The sequence below is a fragment of the Dreissena polymorpha genome, chromosome 11, assembly GCF_020536995.1.
Source record: "Dreissena polymorpha isolate Duluth1 chromosome 11, UMN_Dpol_1.0, whole genome shotgun sequence".
NCBI classification, from domain to species: domain Eukaryota; kingdom Metazoa; phylum Mollusca; class Bivalvia; order Myida; family Dreissenidae; genus Dreissena; species Dreissena polymorpha.
Window position 1 is genome coordinate 79,919,507 of NC_068365.1, and position 19,546 is coordinate 79,939,052.

The 19,546-nt window shown below is 35.2% G+C and overlaps 1 protein-coding gene across 3 annotated transcripts; it reads right to left on the reverse strand.

Moving 5' to 3' along the window:
• Positions 1-6,249: 6,249 nt before the first annotated feature.
• On the reverse strand, positions 6,250-15,995 carry LOC127850753 (activated RNA polymerase II transcriptional coactivator p15-like). 3 transcript variants are annotated; one of them, XM_052384041.1, is made up of 6 exons: positions 15,920-15,995; positions 14,909-14,988; positions 14,508-14,579; positions 11,288-11,398; positions 10,343-10,448; positions 6,250-7,171 (listed from the first exon to the last, which is right to left on the reverse strand). In XM_052384041.1, exons 2-6 carry the CDS (start codon positions 14,966-14,968, stop codon positions 7,089-7,091), a joined length of 432 nt encoding a protein of 143 aa, XP_052240001.1. In that variant the 5' UTR covers positions 14,969-14,988; positions 15,920-15,995; the 3' UTR covers positions 6,250-7,088. The 3 variants fall into 3 exon arrangements, with proteins under 3 accessions (XP_052240001.1, XP_052240003.1, XP_052240002.1); XM_052384043.1 differs by having other exon boundaries at positions 14,909-14,989; positions 15,925-15,989; XM_052384042.1 differs by having other exon boundaries at positions 14,909-14,985; positions 15,920-15,974.
• Positions 15,996-19,546: the final 3,551 nt, after the last annotated feature.

Here is a 19,546-nt window from a genome sequence, read left to right on the forward strand (position 1 = left end):
AGCACGATACACTACCAACATACCATGCAGCATAAAATAGAACACAATATTTTACAAAGCGAGGTGCTAAAGTTATTTACCTCCCCCCAGAAAAGAGAAAAAAAATCATAATTAAACAAATTAGGATCAGTTTATGGCAGACATGCATATTATGGAATATGATATTTTCTTCCGTATTTATATTTTACGTGATTTCTCCCTCACTTGATGCACATACAAAAATCAAAATGGAACACGTTGAAATAAACAATTATTAGCTTAAACACCTGTGTTCTCAGGACATATCGCGTCTTCAGGTGCAGAATCAACGGGGTTTTCAGGGATTAATTACTCACGGACAGGACAGAATGCTAACATGCCGTTAAGAACTTTTTTTCAAATATCTCAAGTAATTGAAATACATTTACAAAAATATTTAATGCATAAAAGACATTTTTTCTTGCAGTTTGTGCCGATAACTTAAGAGTATAAGAATAATTAAATCCTAATACGTCTGAAATCGATGACAAAATTGTACGTTACGTGAAGCATAACCGTACAATAAAGAAGGCATTTTTAACAAGAACACAGGCTTATTAAATTGAGTAATTCTGATGTATTCCACTTTGTCATAAGCAGCAAAAAATCTGTCTTTAATGCACTAGTTAAAATTCGTAAGAAAAAAATGTTTTAAAATGTTATTTGAAACAAGAAATATCTTTACAAAAGATATACGGCGTTGATTGTGGTTGCAGTTAATGAAAGGTAAAGACTTTAATGAATGAGATCAAAGATAGCGAATGTCTTTTTCTGTGCAGTTCTAAGCTGCAGCAAACGCAGTACGGGATGATACGCGGAGTTTTCGCGGCTTATTTTACATTATAACATATTGCTGGTCATAAACGCATAGATACAAAACAGAAAACCAAAAGAAGAATGGAATTGAAATTAAAACATGAGTCAACCGGCCACACGCGAAGTATCCGTACATATTTTAAATTTTTATACGCGCGTTCTTCGAACAAACCTGTTTTAGTGATTTGTCTGGCGTTGCTATTTGATTCGATTATTAACAGTATCGAGAATCATTGCGCTCATGCTTAATTCATTAGTCAATATGATGGCATAATTCTTGTTAAATTAATTAAAAATAATATTTATCATGGTATTGTTGTAAAACACATGAAGAATCTATTATTGACATACCATATGATATCGCTGGATATCTTCATTTAACACCTGTCTGGTCTAAAGAAAATTTCAGTTCACCTAGTTCACGCTATAGCGTCTTTATTATGTAACGATTGTTTTCCTGGCCCCGAACTCCAATCAGCACAAAGGGTAGAGACGCAGCGATGACCTGTACGTAAACTCTGACATTCACTCACAGTGGCCGCAAATTGACCCGATATACCTCGCGAGTTGAAATGCAATGCATTAAAGTGAGTCTTCGCTTCCACTGCTCTCTATACTTTAACATGTTAACATGTTGACAGGAATGTGGAAGTTAGTACTAAATATGAAAACATAGCCTTTAAGTGCAAACGTTCTCGCGCTGAAAATATTCTGAAAATAAAAGGTGGACGCACAAACTGTATTGATGTCGAGATTGAGTGTAAAACTGTTCTATCTATTAAGCCTTTTCATTAGATATAAAATTGTTTCATGCTGAACACGCAGTTAAACAGTGTTACAAAGACGCGGACATGTGTCCAATGTTCTGGTCGTATTCTCAAATAAGGCAATGCAGTCAATGAAGTGTATTCATCTGTACTTGGCCGCGGGAAGTTTTATTTGAATTCTATTGGACGCTAACAAAGGTCAGGCTAAGGTGAAAAGCTGGCTTAATACAGCTTACGCCGAAAAAAGCACAACTTACCGGTGTGGTAAAATCCATTTTAACGTGAAATTGGCAACCCCATAAAGTCACGTGATCATGAACCCTGTATTGTTGCCCTGGTTGCCCCCGGGCGCAGATGATCTAAAGCACTTCCGTATGGCGTACCATTTGGGTCGAACGTCAACAAGACCTACTAGGTAAAATGAGAAATGTACTTCGACGTACACTATGTAAGTCGAAGTACATTTTTGTGTACTTCGACGTACAACATTGTACTTGTCTTCGAGGTACAGGTTTTACCAACCATTGAGTGTTAGTCAATCAGAAGACGCCTTACATCTGTTGCTTTTAGAGATATTTGACATTGAACATTATTATCATTATGCATACCAAATTATGCGACTATCGACCGCTAACTCATAGATATTGTGCATATTTATTGAACATTATTATTATTTATACAAAATAATGCGACCATCGACCGCTAACTCATAGATATTGTGCGTATTTATTGACCTGGCGTGGTGGAATTATCCTCTGACTTATGCAAATAATGGTCATCACAAAATACGACCAAACCAGGGAGGTTATTATACATTTTTAATCCCGTAATCGTTTGGCAACTGTTTGGTTACCGTTGGGAATTTCCTACTTAGTAATGCGCGGGACCGTGATATTCCGCCCCGCATAGTCAATAAATATTTACAATATGCTTGATAATTTTAATTTCAAATAAGGTAACCTTGAATCTTCTTCAAATTGGTATATACTCTAGTTCAATGCATTCGATACTTGAAACTTCTTTGTTTTGTTCAATTTTGATATTTTTATTCATTTTGTCCTCAATTAAAGAAGAGATTTTAAACATTTATTATGAATAAATCTGAAGGAAAAGCGGCTCAAGAGACGAGTGTTTTGATTGGCTGTTCAGAAAATTTGTACGTTGAAGTACAAACATGTACGTCGGAGTACAAATCGTACTTCGACGTACAAATATATACTTCGAAGTGTATTTCATATTTGTACGTCGAAGTACAATTTTTGTACTTCGACGTACATATTGTACGTCGAAGTACATTTCTCTTTTAACCTAGGAGGTCTTGTTGACTTTCAACCCAAATGGTACGCCATACCTCCGATTGCTTGACAACGTCCAACAGCTAGACTGGTCAACGAAGCATGTAGATGACGCGCAACGGGGACAGTTCGACATACAAGAGAGGCTTCGTTCCAGATGCGTATCTGTTAGTGGATACGTTATGGCTCTGTGTGACTCACGAAGTTCAGTGCATTTTCGTTTCAAAGTCTCATGAAAAACTTTTAATCTGAAACGTTTAGCAGAAAATCGAACTTGCTACCCCAGTGTGTTACCACTAGACCAATGATTCGCTTCAATGGCTGTTAAAAGGGTAATTAAGTGTACATGAACAATTACTTATGCTAAACAGCACATGGCCTTTGCGGTACCTGCATAATAGGGACTAAGTATTGTTATATCTGATGATTCGCTGCCACTAGTTGCCCCACAACATTAGCTTATCAAAATGTTCGTGGGCATTATCACATGCATGTATAGTCCCCGCGTTTTTTACCACCTGCCCGTCATACCCCCTTGTTTCCTCGCTTGTTCTACTAGTATTTTGAATAAAACCACGTGGGTAGGTTTATAACCAAAATGAGGAGAGCACCGCACTGAAATTCGACTTTATCAGACCATCAAATAAATAACGTCAAACCAAACCATGTGAATATTGCAGACTCACATATTCGTTTTAATAGTAAATGTGAGCTTTAAATAGTGTTTTATATTCATTTTCCATTTTTTAATGGAACAGGAGTTGCCATGATTTTAATTAAGAGAACACGTACGAACAAGAAGTGGCGAGACGAGTTTTGAACTAGTTTGTTACGCATATATGCTGTTACTCAAAGTACAAGTAGATCTAATGGACTCATATATATAGATTAGACATAATTATCTGGCGCACACTTCTTGTCCGTTCTACTTTTCGAAAATACAAGCCATGCATAAATTATACTTCGCGGGAAGCTATATAACTTAAAGGATGTACGCACTCAAATCGAGTATGTTTTATTTTTTTCATTTTCAATGAATGTTGACATTTATTAGATATCGATGAGGTCTGAAACAAGCATTACTTGACCATCTAATTGAGCGACGATGTTCCGCATATTTTTTTCTGTGAGTTATTGTAGTTTTAAGTTTTCTGAAATAAGCATTTGTATGTAGTTGGCGGTACTTAAATAAGCGAGTAATAACCGAAATTCATTTGAAATGTAAAACGTTGTGTAGAAAACAATAAACAAAGGAGTGTAAAATGAAACGGATTCTGCCGCATTTGATGTTTTTCAAGAGTTGCGGGGCTTAAAAATGATAAATTGGGCATTTAATAAGATTGTTCAATCATGATATTTTATCGGCAAACACTGGTCAGAATTCACAGGGGCGTATCCAGAAGTTTTTCAGAGGGGGGGGGGGGGGGGGGGGCTCAACTGGGGAAGGTGCGCAAGGTGTACCCTCAAGTGGTCGAAACAAAAATTGAAATGACACCTTAAAATGGTGCAATTTCCTGCAATCTAATCAGCATTTGCATGATAAAGAGCATGTAAAACAAACAAGAACTTAAGTTCAGACATCAAGTGTGAGAGACACACAGACAAACAGGGGTAAATCAAATGTCTCTCAAACCACTCAAGTGGTGGGTCACATAATCTTTATGACCAGATATTTTTTAACCGTGTTAGATGGGTGGACCAAACTTTGTTGTAATCATATTATGTATACCTTGTTGAGTTTTGTGGTTCAAAAACTGTCAAATAGGCAAAGTCATTGTTAAACCTTTTTACAAATTATAAAAAATGACATTTTAAGCAACACTCTTTATTTCAAGTTCTATGAATAAACTAAAAACAAATTTCAAAGACATCAACATATCAAACAGTTGCTTTCAGTGATTTACATATAAATCTCTCATCAAATCTGGAAAAAAGTCTAAGATCTCTCACATTAGATTAAGAATAGCCATATTTTGAAGTATTTACAACGATGTATTGTGATGACATAGAAGTGACTATTGTCAAATAAGCTTTTAATTTTGTGCAAATTTAAAACTAACAAGGGACAAAATTGTCACAAAACCAGGTTTTCATTGTGAAAAAAAAATATGATAAAGGGAGAAAACTCAAACTGAACTTTTGAAATGACCAAAAAAAATTAACCCCCTTTGTAATTTTTTTTTTTTTAAATCTATTTTTAGTCGTGGCGACCTTGACATTGGAGATATTGACGTGATTCTTTCGTGGAACACACCGTCCCATGATGGTGAACAAATTTGCCAAATGATTTTAAAATCTCACAATGAATGACATAGTTATGGCCAGGACAAGCTCATTTATGGCCATTTTTGACCTTTGAACTCAAAGTGTGACCTTGACCTTGGAGATATCGACGTAATTATTTCGCGCGACACACCGTCCAATGATGGTGAACAAATGTGCCAAATGATTTTAAAATCTGACGATGAACGACATAGTTATGGCTCGGACAAGCTCATTTATGGCCATTTTTGACCTTTGAACTCAAAGTGTGACCTTGACCTTGGAGATATCGACGTAATTATTTCGCGCGACACACCGTCCAATGATGGTGAACAAATGTGCCAAATGATTTTAAAATCTGACAATGAACGACATAGTTATGGCCCGGACAAGCTTATTCCGCCATACGCCAGCCCGCCAGCCAGCCAGCCCGCCCGCATTCGCCAATCTAATAACCAGTTTTTTCCTTCGGAAAACCTGGTTAAAAATGCATTTATTCATCATTGTTTTAACTATAAAAATAAATTAATTGCCATTCATTAAGTGTGCTCTTGAATTTCACTGGCAATAACTTGTTACTCAAAAGGATTATCACTCTCAAGAGCTAATACGAATCAAATTCATCAAAGAAACTTACTGAAAAATTAATGATGATTGTCCATTGCATTCGTCTAAATTCTTTAATTGCTACAAATTGGAATATTGAATTTCAATAAAACTTTAAACCTTAGCATTTTCATACCTAAACTCATAGAGGGGAACACTTTAGAAGATGTACAGGACCTTTAACTTCATTTTTTGTGGGTTTTGATAGGGGCCTTTAAAGGTTTGTAAAATATGTGAATAATTCACAGCAGCCCCATTCCGGTAGTTGTTGACGTTATTACTTCACACAAAAGTTCACTCGGTACTTATTATTTTCATAACACTGATTTTCTGATTGGTTTTCCATAACTCGGCAAGCGCAATAGTGACCATCCACAAATCCACTTTACATAATTGTTTTAATTGTAGAATGCCGTTTGAAATCATCTTAATCGTCAACCAATCGACCTATTTCAAATTTTTCACATACAACAAATGACTGAAAAGGTAGTTCGACTTCTTTATTTGCGGAACTTAATTGAAATTCTGACATTTTAATACAACGACAAACCGGCATGCACTTACTTTCTTTTCTTAACAAAATTATGTAAAATAATATCCGCGTGGAAACAACTTGCAAAATGTGCCATAAATTTGCAACCGAGGACTGATGCAAAAGGACCACAGTATTTCAGTATTAGTAATACACCTTGAAAAAAGCGCAGGTAATCCATCAACCAGGTTCAACGTGTGTTATGTATATGTTAATAAGCTGATACAAATACAATTTTTGTGTAACATGATTGAACAATACACAAATATCTAACAGACATTCTGGGAACTTATTGTTAGTCCTCACAACATGTTAAAGGATGAGTACCGTAAAACAGACATATCTAACTACATTACTAAAAGAACTTAGTTGCAAATGGCATAAGACCCATTTTCGCATTACGCAGCTCATGGAACGATAATACTGAAGAAGCACATACGAGACAATACTTCAACACATACTATGACAAAACACACAACACATGCTTATTAAAAAGTTGTGTGTTATTATTATTCAAGCATTAAAGAAAATATTATAGCACATACAAAATAACTTTTAAAAACATTAGCAAAGCCCCATAACATGATGTCTGTAACTTAGCAATATTGTAATTGTTTAACAATGAAAGGTTTGTTTGATCAATGTTTACCACACAAAGACGATTTTATGAAGACATCATTTACATACAGTTATAGACAGGCATAACTATAATGAACATGATCTATCAGCTAGAATATTCTGATTCGTCACCTAGAATATTCTTATAGGATCATCAAAAAGTGCCTTTAACATTTATGACATTTGTTTCACAGCAGCATCAATGTCTTCAATCTGATCTTTTAAGCGCTTCCATTGGTCCATTGGCAGACTGATGCCTAAAAACAAAAGTATTACTGGTAAGACAGTATTTTCATCAATGAGCATTTGTCATTTATAGGAACACATTCTGACAAAAGTCAAATTTAACAAGAGCTTGTCACAGTAGTGCCAAATCCCCGCTTTTGAAGTTTCAAGTAAATCCCTTCAGTAGATTTAGAGTTATGCTCCGGACAAAAATTTACTTTAAAATTATATAAAAGGGGAGATAATTCAAAACTAAGGTAGATAGAGTTATGGTTCTTGGTCACTGCACTTCTCCTAGTTGCCATATGTTTATATTTCAAGTTTCAAGTAAATCCCTTTAGTACATTTAGAGTTATGCTCCGGACAAAATTTACTTTAATGTTATATAAAAGGGGAGATAATTCAAAAACTAAGGTAGATAGCATTATGGTTCTTAGTCACTTCACTTTTCCTACTTGCCATCTGTTTATATTTCAAGTAAATCCCTTCAGTAGATTTAGAGTTATGCTCCGGACAAAAAATTACTTTAAAATTATATAAAAGGGGAGATAATTCAAAAACTAAGGTAGATAGAGTTATGGTTCTTGGTCACTGCACTTCTCCTAGTTGCCATCTGTTTATATTTCAAGTTTCAAGTAAATCCCTTCTGTAGATTTAGAGTTATGCTCCGGACAAAAATGTACTTTAAAATTATATAAAAGGGGAAATAATTCAAAAACTAAGGTAGATAGAGTTATGGTTCTTGGTCACTGCACTTCTCCTAGTAGCCATCTGTTAATATTTCAAGTTTCAAGTAAATCCCTTCAGTAGATTTAGAGTTATGCTCCGGACAAAAATTTACATTAAAATCATTTAAAAGGGGAGATAATTCAAAAACTAAGGTAGATAGAGTTATGGTTCTTGGTCACTGCACTTCTCCTAGTTGCCATCTGTTTATATTCTAAGTTTAAAGTAAATCAATTGAATAGATTTGGAGTTATGCTCCGGACAAAGTTTCAGCCGGACGGACGGACAGACGGACGGACGGACAGACGGACGGACAGACAGGACCAATAACTATATCCCCCCCGAACATTTTTCGGCGGGGATAACAACAGGCAGTCTGTGTTCCTCTCCAGTTTTGGTGTATACGAAAGCAAAATACTAGTAAGTGTTTTTGAGCCAATTAGCAATGACAGCAGCACTAAATGATTTAAATATATGCAGTCTTTATTTTGCTCTGCTCGTATAATGTACATTTTCGGCCAGTGACCAAAAATTAATTTGATATTTCAGTGTTTAACAATACATCTGTAGAAGCTGAAATATAGGTAAAATGTGATAAAAAAAACAGTACCATTTCTCAGCATTCACAAGAGATTTTTGATTATGGCTCTTAAGACATGTGGGATGTTTTACTTGAAGTCTTTTGTAAATAGTAAGACAGGGAGTTGTTGCATCCTTCACATGAATTCTGTAAAGGCCCTTAATTCTGCACACTTGCAGGTCAGAGTTACCTTTGATATTAATACTCGGACCACATGAAGTTTTATGTTATTATCTGTCGTAGTTACAAAGATCTACTTGCACAGAAACATTAAACAGAATTTCCTTATACAGCAAGAGCTGCACAAAGACATTGAAATACATGTACATATTTGTTGACTGAAAAAACATAACCCAAAATTCGTATGTCAAAAGAAAAAACAATATTGTTAACATTGCAGGTTATAGTAATGGTCAGGCAAAGTAAATGGACACCTCAATTACAAGAAATGTATTAAGTTCAAATTAAATATCTGAAGGACATATTGTTATATTGTGTTGTTATATGCAAATTTTATATTGACCTTAAAGTACTCTTAGAGACATAATTCTGGGAAATTTTAGGTTATAGTAATGGGCATTGGTTCTGTAATCATGACTTAAGTACTTAAGAAGACATATAACACTGCTAAATTGCAGAGAATAGTTATGCGAATTTGTGACATTTAAGACATTTGTCATGTTCCAACTTAATACAACAAGAAACTGTCGGAGACGGGTGATGCTCTCCAAAGTTTTTTTTTGTCACAATATTGCACTATATATTCAGATAAAAGGAAACGTCTTGAGGGCACAGTAGTTGGGGGGACAAGAATTTTTTTATAGAAAATTTCAAAGGGCCATAACTCTGTGAAAAATCATCCGTCCAGAACCCGCTGATAATATGCCTATCTCCTCTTGGTAGTGAAGCTTCCCATAAAGTTTCATTGAATTCCGGTCATTAGTTGCTGAGAAATAGCCCGGACAAAAATTGTGCACGGATGGACAGATGCACACACACTCGCACGGACAGACGAAGGGGCGACTATATGCTCCCCCCAAAATTAATTTTGGGGGAGCATAAAAAGGAGAGTTGTTGCACCAACATTAACATGTTAACGTAGTCATTATTCCACAGAACACATTAAAGCAAACACTGAAGAAAACAAGAAATGCATCAAAGACACTGATGCACCTACAAAAAATGTTTGGACACAGACAAATCCACTATATGAGTTGTGTTCTGAGAAAACTGGGTATAATGCATGTGCGTAAAGTGTCGTCCCAGATTAGTCTGTGCAATCCGCACAGGCTAATCAGGGATGACACTTTCTGCTTTTATGACATTTTTTGTTAACATTAAGTCTCTTCTTAGCAAAAATCCAATTTAGGTGGAAAGTGTCGTCCCTAATTAGCCTGTGCGGACTTCACAGGCTAATTCGGGGTGGCACTGTACACATATGCATTATGCCCAGTTTTCTCAGAACGCGACTCATGTAATCTGCAAAGTAAAAAGGACCATAATTCTGCAAAAACTGGTCACAATCAAAATTTCTTCTCTTACAATCATCTACAAATGTAGATCATTCAACTGCAAAACTGTATGCAAGATCCAAACATTAATTCAAGATTAGTTCCAATCAGATTAAACTTAACATCGGAATATACATAAGGACATTTAGTACATGAAGACAAACAGACCAGTGCAATCCTGAATGCTTCCTACTCCATATGGGCATGAAAATTAAAGATAGTAGCGTACAAACTATAGAGACGTTAGGTCGCTATAAATCTTCTACATGTTTGCTCTTTAATAGTCTGCTTTAATTAGCAGACAGCAGTTAGCATTGAAAGTTTAAATGAATGCCCAACACTTTTTAACGTTCAATAGTTACCCTGTATTGTTAATGAAAGCTAACCTTTCTTGCCAGGTCTCATCTCTCCGTCAGCATTATAGAATTCTCGAATGCCAACCATAACTTTCCCTCGGAACTCACTCACTGTTGCAAAGCGCATATTTGCTATCTACGCATGGAAACAAAAGTTGATTGTAAAAATATTGCTGAACATACACAACAGTCATGAATAACACAACAAAAGTGCGCATTTCAGAATCATGTTTGAGTTTTGACATAGAAGGCGCAAAAACATGAAAAAAATGTTTTAAATGAGATTTTCACACGAATAACACTACAGTCAGCAAGAATTTGGTTTCAATCTTTCAAATAATATTCAATTGATAGTACCATTATGCTGATTATTTAAAATTATAAAACAGTATTTGTTATTCAGAGTACAAGCAATATATTCATGCATTTTTAATTCCAAAAAAAATAAATATTCAATTACCAAAAAAACTAAGCAAAAGAAGTACCAATCTTAAGCGCTGCACAATTTATACTATGTAAATTAATTGCTCAATCATTTCGAAGTTCTTGTTAGAATCAAAATAATTAAAACAAGAAAGATGTTTAAATGCCAAAAACAAATAATGTGCTTCAATGCTACCGGGGTACTCATAAGAGCTCTTAAATTTTCATCTGTTGGCATTTAAATGAAAAGTATTGTTAGTTTTTTTGTTGGGTCTTTTACGGTTTCAGTTAAAGCAGCATGGTAAGTTAAACACCTCACACTTTTTTCTGAATTAGCTGGTTACCACTACTTAGTGCACATACTTATGCCAGTAACTGATCATTGCTCTACTAGATTCAGAGGCAGAGGGAGAATTGCCATAAAAAGGATTTCTCAACCAATCCCCACACAAGTTATGGTGTCCGGCTGGTTAGGAAACCTGCAATCCGTAAAGTCCAACTGAGCTAGTCTGATCCCATTATAAAGCTTCATAAGATGAAATCTGATTCAACCTGAAACATGTATTCTCCATTTGGGCCTTTATCTCCCTTTGGCTTGGCCTTAGACGTCTGTTTTTCTGGTTTTTCTTTCGGCTTCTCATTCGTCTTCTTTTTGGGCTTTGGCTGGCAATATATATCAGACAAATTTCCTTCTAGAATTTATATTTTTATGACAGCTTTCTTTCACCAACTGACCATTTAGTTAAACCTACTATTTAGTTCAACAAAACAACAATTTACACAAACCAATGAAGAAGTAAAATACATCAGGGCTTTCCACAGGCCATTTAACGATCCCTCACCGGGGCGCTTAAATTTCAAAATCAGAGTCCCCGGGGCGCTTGAAATTTTCCGATCAGTGTGTTTTTCAGTAAAAGAAAGTGGAGATTGTAAAAAAAAAATCAAGGTTTCTCTATCAGTGTATCAATATTCCCTGTTTTAAAAGAGCACTCGGTTCCTACTTTCACAAGTAATTGCCATAAACACCACATAGGGTAATGGATAATCCACTGATAAGAGAATAGCATTACGCGTTTATCGATTATTCCAGCCACATTACACAGTCATTTAAATGCTGACAAGGATGTATCAGGTAACTTTCCAGTCGTCAAACTGTGATGTTCAGCGTCCAATCGGTTACTCAAATGCTTATGTGGGCGGGGTTAACTATCCACCATTATTTTTGATTGACGTCAGGCACAAAGTAAGAGTTTATCGCAACTTTATTAGCTAGAAGTTGTACCATTTACGTAATATAAAACCGGTAACTAGTACAGTACAGTACATTACAGACGGTTTCGGGCATCATCATCACACCTTTTTGCTGTAAACAAGTGTTACCCAGAGCTCCAGATAAAAATTTGGTTAAATTCTTTTTTACTCCCTATTTTAAAAATGAATTCTTATTTTACGCCCTATTATAAAAGTAATGATTCTTCAAAAATATATTACCAAATAATTGTGTATTCGTGGTTTTTGACACATCAATTATTTAAAATTTTGGTTTATAGTCTTGGAAAAGCCTGGCTTTCCTTTTGTTTTTTAACTGCTTTAGATTCAGTCATTTACGCAAGAGCTTATACATTCATCAATTATTGACGAAACCATGCTTTGGGTATTTGGTTCATGAGAATCTAATTGAATGAATGCATGCAGCGTGGATTTTTGACACTGAAATGGCTTTTTTTTGCCTTCCCCGCTTCGATACGCCGCTTCGGTCGGCCATTTTGATTTTTTTATGTAAAACGCTTACTGACACTTCGGCTTAGGTCATAATGGCCTGTTGGTCGCCGTTAAAGTCATATCGAAAACTATATTTAACATTTGATTTTAATGGCATTTTGAATAGGTATACAGTATATAACTTGTGTATAAAAATTACAATAAGTGTAATTAAAAAGGTACAATAGCAGTAATGACTCGACTGCAATATTAGGAGAACAGACCGTTTTGCCATTCGACTGTTCTTAGGTGTTGCTCTTTTCCTCACAGCAAACGCTTGAGTGACGTTGACTTTAAGTTTTTATTGAGCATCTAAACGAGTCAGAATTGGGATGAAATGTTTACCGTATATACTTTGCTACTGGAACTTTTACGCATGTTCGAAAATTTCAAATTCGTGTTTTATTTTTTTAATGCGTAACTTTACGCAAAGATTTTAAATATAAATCTTTATTTCAGAAAATTAATTCGTTTTTACGCCTTTACGCATGTTATCTGGAGCACTCATGATAACCTATGACTCATAATTAATACGAGAAATTAATTGCAAGTGGTAAACAATTAATTACTTATAGCGAGTAAGTTGTGCAAATAACTCACGGTTACAATTATGCGATAACAATTAAATTCCAGTACATGTATATTTCATCATGTCCATTTATAGAACTGATTCATCTCGTTTTTCCGACATTAATTCAACACGTAATGCGCTTCAACCAATTTTTGTTGAATTAATTACGCACACTTGTAAATGTTTCGTCCAATAATCGATACATAAAAGACTGATGATGGCGACCGGCCGAAATCCTCATGGACAACGTGAATTTCATGCATAATTCCGTCAAAACATTTATTCGACTCATAAAGTGTTTAAACAAATTATCATTGAATTCATAACGCAACGGTTAATATTTGTTGAAATCTCAAATGTGAATAATTAAATTTGTAATCCGAAACCCATTACCGTCGATGTTAACGCGTTTTTAATCCGAAACAAACTTCCAAATGTAAATGTTACCGCAACGTTAAAATATTCTTGCTTCAAATAAGCAGTGCAAATTTATTTTGTGTAGAATCTTTTTCTCAATTAAAAAGAGCGCGAAAATTATGCAGCATGTACAACGTCGCGTCATTTGCATAGAAAGCGTGCGTGTATTGAGCATTTTTAACAAGCACACAACACGGTTGGGGATTGACGCATGTTCAGAGGCAACATTTCATCAAATCTACAAATAGTCACTTAAAATTTATTTGATACTATAGAAAAATGGCAAGGTTTGTGTTAAAGAAATAATTGAGAGCTTTTATCGTAAATATTTACCAGAAAGTGATTTATAAAAACGGAATAAACGGGATTATCGGGTAATAAATAGAAACTTGAAAAGTAGTAAGTATACAGTAAAAGTCAGGTTGAAACGGATGTATTGGGGAATCGTTCGAGTCGGGACTTTACTATCTGTCAGGAAAGTTTTTAAACAATTAAACAATATAAAAAATTATATATAAATTTAAATGACTGGGGGATTTTCTTGAAGAGTCATAGCGCACCAAATGACGTCTTTTGACGCTGTTTTTCTTTCAGTTATAACGCACCACAGAACGTGAATTGACACATTAAATTAAAAAAATATCAACGTCGGGAGAGGACACCCCTCCCGAACCACCCCTATCAGCCCCAGGGCGCCTGACAAAAATCCTGTGGAGAGCACTGTACATGACTGTCTCTTATTGGCAATCTGGTAACCATAACACTATGTCCAATCTGTCTTCCTGCTGTCTTAAAGACTTAAGATCTATTACATAGAAATGATACTGACAACTAATGCCTTTTCTCTCCAACAAAATTAATCTTCAATTCTGTTTTATTTCGAAGAAAATATAGACAAAAAAATCCAGACAAATATGATCTTCCCATAAAATAGAATAAAACAAATCAAAGTTACATGCCCCTTATGTCAATAATAAAGTGTACATAGCCCTATTCAGTTACTTTTTTGGATGTCACACCTACCTCATCTGATTCAGAACCGGATGCATCTGACGTTTCTTTTGGCTTCTCAACTTTCTTCTTTTTTGGTTTTGGCTGAAAAAATATAAAAGACAATTTCTATTTCTAAATTTCATTTTCTCTGACTGACCGTTAAGTCAAACAAAACACCAAGACCCACTCAACAATTTATGACTGTAAAACCAGAAAAAAATTCTTGTCATAATGCTCATAGCTAGATCATTTTCTTTTTGGTAAACTGTTAACCATACCTTCATCATCAGTCTGTCATCCTGATTGTAAAGACTTAGTGAAAAGCATTGATACTGACTCTTAATACCTTTTCTCTTCAGCTAGATCAAAATGATTTTCAAATGATATAGAAATTTACAAACAGAAGTTTAGTGCCCTGGCCTGAAACCTACCTCATCTGATCCAGAACCAGAATCTTCTTCAGACGATATGAACTCCTTGGACTTAGGCATATTTGCAACTGTCAACACTTCTAGAATAGAAAATGGCAATATATAACACATGGATACAAAGGGAGTCCATATAAACATATTTGATATTTTTTGCTTTGGCGGTTCTTAGAGTACATATGCACCCCTTCATTAACACCATCTCAGTTAAGCCCACAGATTTTGTGCACATCACTAAACAGACGTTGTTCATTTCCAATTAAGGAAAGCAATGAATACACTTCAAAAACACACCTGAATGGCAGCCTACTGATATTTATATCCTTTGCATGCAACCTAACAAACACGATGATATTTTAACACACTATTCTTGCTGACATTTTCATTTGAAATTTGACAATCATTTGACATCATTATCGACTAAGGCTAGATTGAGTATCACAACGTGCAAAAGATTGGTGTACTGCGACCCATCTGATAGTGACACTTTTTGTTGGCAACATTACAACAGTTTCCAATATGGTGGATAGAGCGCATGTAAGAATAACAAAGGAAATAAAAAGCAATCATTTCCATTTGGATGAGTTAATTTGTGCTTTAGACAGGTACAGGTTGATAAGGCTTTGCAGTATTAGTGTTCCTTAACATTTGAAGAGGTGATCAAATTTTGAACCTTTGGAAAATCGACGGCAGCGTACTGTATGTCATAAGACCAATTTTTAATTACAAGTCATATTAAGGTAACTATATACTGCTACAACAAAAAATGACCAATACTGTAAGCTGCAATGATATAATTATCCAGGTTGAGACTACTAGTACTAATATCCGAAATATATCAAACGTCCGAAATACACTACTGTTAAAATGTATAGGCTGTTTTTAAATAAGAATTGACTTTGAATGAAACGATAAATGTGCTTTGTTTGCGTTCATTGTGTTTAAAACAGGATACGTGGTACGCCAATTTTTCTGTTTACAACTAATAAGAGAACCGAGGAAACAATAAGGTACCTTTATTTTTTCCGCGAAAATGTGATCGTTAGAAAGGTTACAAACCACCTTATCTCTGCACGACGGTAAGATTGTGAGAGCATGGGCCGACAATTCCTCAAGGGAATTTATTTTCTATGGCGATGGAGGTTTCGTCATATCTGTTTTCATTGCACATTGATTAAAATGGTTTATGAAAACAAAGCAATGAAAATAAGAAAGTTTTATAGGCCTGACTATATATTTTACGTGGTCGAGTTAAAATTGAGAATACAATCACAAAAATCAAAATTGCGTTGTTGTTTTTTACAAAATCATAAGTAACTGTTTCAAAATAGGTAATTGGTGACAATTTTCTTCACAAATCCAAGCACAAGTTTTCCTTCCATTCGACTGTCCATTCTTGCTTAGTTTTAAAATAGCATTGCATCCCTAGTCTAGAGCTTATGTCTTTGAAAAAGTTGTTTAGGCATATTTAATAATTTTTATAGTCTTGATAATCATGGTTATCTTCATGATTTTCACATGTTAACAACATGTCGTCTGTACAAGCGATCAACTTTCCATGCAAACACAAAGACCAATCAATCAACTTTGACTTATATTTGATAGATCTTTGGAAGAAATGTCTCCGGGCGGTGTCAGTTTTCCCACAATTTTGCAAAATCGGTCACCTAACGTCAAGCTTAAGGTACAGGTACAGTTATCGCACAGTGCAACCCTAAGACTTTGTTGACTTAAAGTCGATCTTAAAAGATTATGGCAACCGCGCGTATTCTCTAGGGCCAAGATTTTGGATAAAAAACGTCAGTGCTATTCAAGGCATAAACCGATGTACACTGACTACTGCAGGTCATGCAAACGCCTTACATATGGAGTTACTACAAGTGTGCTCACATAACTAAATCAGAAGGAAATTTAATTTAAACAACGCGAGTAATGCGCGAAAAAACAAAATTCTTATGAACGGGCGGGTAAGAGCAAATATATACCCCTTCCACCCATTTGAGTGAATAGGGCTATAACAGGGATGATAATTTATTAAACTTATGAAGACGAACGAAATAAAAACAAAGAAATATACAGGCTGGTACTAGGATTATGTAATTTGCAGTTCTCCAATGTTGATGTGCATTGGCCGTTGAAAAGGGCAGATAAGCAAAAAACACGCTTACACGAATTCTGACACAAATTTATAATCTTCGTACCAGCGGGAAGAAAATAGTTCCAAACGCTTCATTTTATTTACCGATTTCAAATGATAATTATCAATCATTAATTAAATTGTCAATATTTTGTCTGGAGTATAATGTCGCTTGTTTAAACATAATGTTTATATTAATTTTTAATATATGACAGTTTTACCAAAAAAGTTAGCTTTAGGATAAATGTGTTGTTAACGCCAAACATTTAAGCTCGCCGTGCTTTCAATGCTGCGGTGTACTGAAGGTACGATAAAGATCTGCTTGGTGTTAAGTGGGGACCAGTAATCTCCCAGTGCTCTCATTGCTCCGCCGTCAGTACCCCCAGTACCCCCAGTTCCCCGTCGTGATTTACTTCTCTAAGCGACTCTGAGCTGGAAGCACACGTGCTCACCATCGCCTACCCTTTTAGGGTGACATTAGGCATTGGTCTTGAATAAGTTTATCAGACTAAGCACTCTGGGTATGCGGATACTTTGATAACAGATGGCACTTCGATACCAGATAACAACAAAAGCCACGCGCAAGAGGAAAGTTCATCAGTATTTTGGTAAAGTTATATCATTAAGAAATAGTAAACTCCACTGAGGTCCCTATGGCATTATAGTGACCAGCCAGGCAGCCACAAACCGTATATGGACCGAAGCCGTAGGCTGAGGTCCATGTTCAGTTTGTGGTTGCCTGGCTGGTCACTATAATGCCATTGGGACCGAAGAGTAGTTTACTATTTCTTATATTACACCGAATAGTTTCCCCATTACCATTGTACAGTGTTGTACGATTGTTTAATGTTTAAAAGAGATAAACTGAATAATTTCGCAGGAATAATGACGTCATTTCGTTAAAAAATGACGTCATTTTACAGTTAAACAGTGCAAATTTAGTGGTGTGTAACCCCGAACGGTCCATATACAAAAAATAGTGACCGGTCCATATACTATTAGGTTCTTCTATCGCATTTTACAGACTGAAACCGGTCATATAGATATAGAAGGACCAATATCTCTGAGGTGTAATATTAAAGATTAGTTTTTTTAGACAAGGCACATGGTCGAGTTTATAAATGATGTATCCTTTTCTATTGCAAAGAAAAACATCACGGATTTGTCCCCAAAAATAGAAAATTCGGTCGGAAAACAGCATAAACTGAATGCACAGTAAACATTTCAACAAAATAAAACTACTTAGACATATTGCAATAAATTGTTTGATATTCCAGCATGAAGAGTAATCACTGTCCTTCAAATTTTGAAATTTAGATAGTATTCAATAAAATATAAACGAAGATAGAGCATGTTTTAATAGGTGGTGTTCATGAAGTTGCGGATACTTTGATTCCCGATATAGGGCACTTCTGATAACAGAGACTTTCAACAAATTGGGCACTCTGATAACCGAGTTTTTTTCTTCTACCTGAAATGCATTTATGTATATTATGACTATTTTTACCAAACATTTTGAAGTACGAATGAATTTGCATTGTCAAGCCCGACAGATTGGGAATCTATGCATAACGTAATTACATACACATGTAAAATATAACCAATGGCGTTGTAATTCGTTTTCAAAAATCGTATTACTAATAATTTATACAAGATAAGTATTGATGCAAAGCATCATAGGGCGTCGGGAATTTCAGTGTAAAAGGCACTCAATGAAGTTACATGGAACGATTTTTTTCTACTGTAAATATTAATATATTGGCCGATGATTTTAAACAAAATAGAAAAAGATACTGGTATAACCATTATCTATGATTGTGTGTTATAACCCCCAAATAACCATTATCTATGATGTTGTGTTATAACCCCCAAATAGCCATTATCTATGATTTTGTGTTGTAACCCCCAAATATTTCATAGTTCATTTTATTTACATTGGTTTCCTTTTTTTACTGGCATCCGTGTGCAGTTTTCATGAATGGAACAGAACTGTGTAGGTTTTAAAAAATCTGCTTCATCTTGTAAGCGTAATTTCATATTTTTCTCAACTTCAAGGGGAAATGATTCTGAACTTATTCTTATGTTGCTCATTTACGATAGGGGTTGAGTACTCATTGATATGAAAACACTGTAAAAGTTTAAATGTGTTTACGAACCCCCCCCCTCTCACACATATAGTTCATGGGCATAATAAAAATAAAAAATGGTTACAATAAAACAGCATATTTATTTAAACTAAAATGTCTACATCAAAACAAAAAGTTAACATAGAACACAATTAAAATAATTTGATGCTACTGGGGCTCGAACCTTGGGCCTCTCACATGTGAAGCGAGCGTGTTACCACTACACTACGGAACCGCTTGAAAATTACCTTCTAACTAAGATATTAATAAGCTATTAATAGTCGGTTTAAATGTAAACCCGGAAGTTTAAACGCTGGATAGTAAGCGGGGTATAAGGTCCATACCAAAGGGTCCATACCACTGGCAAGATACGGGTCA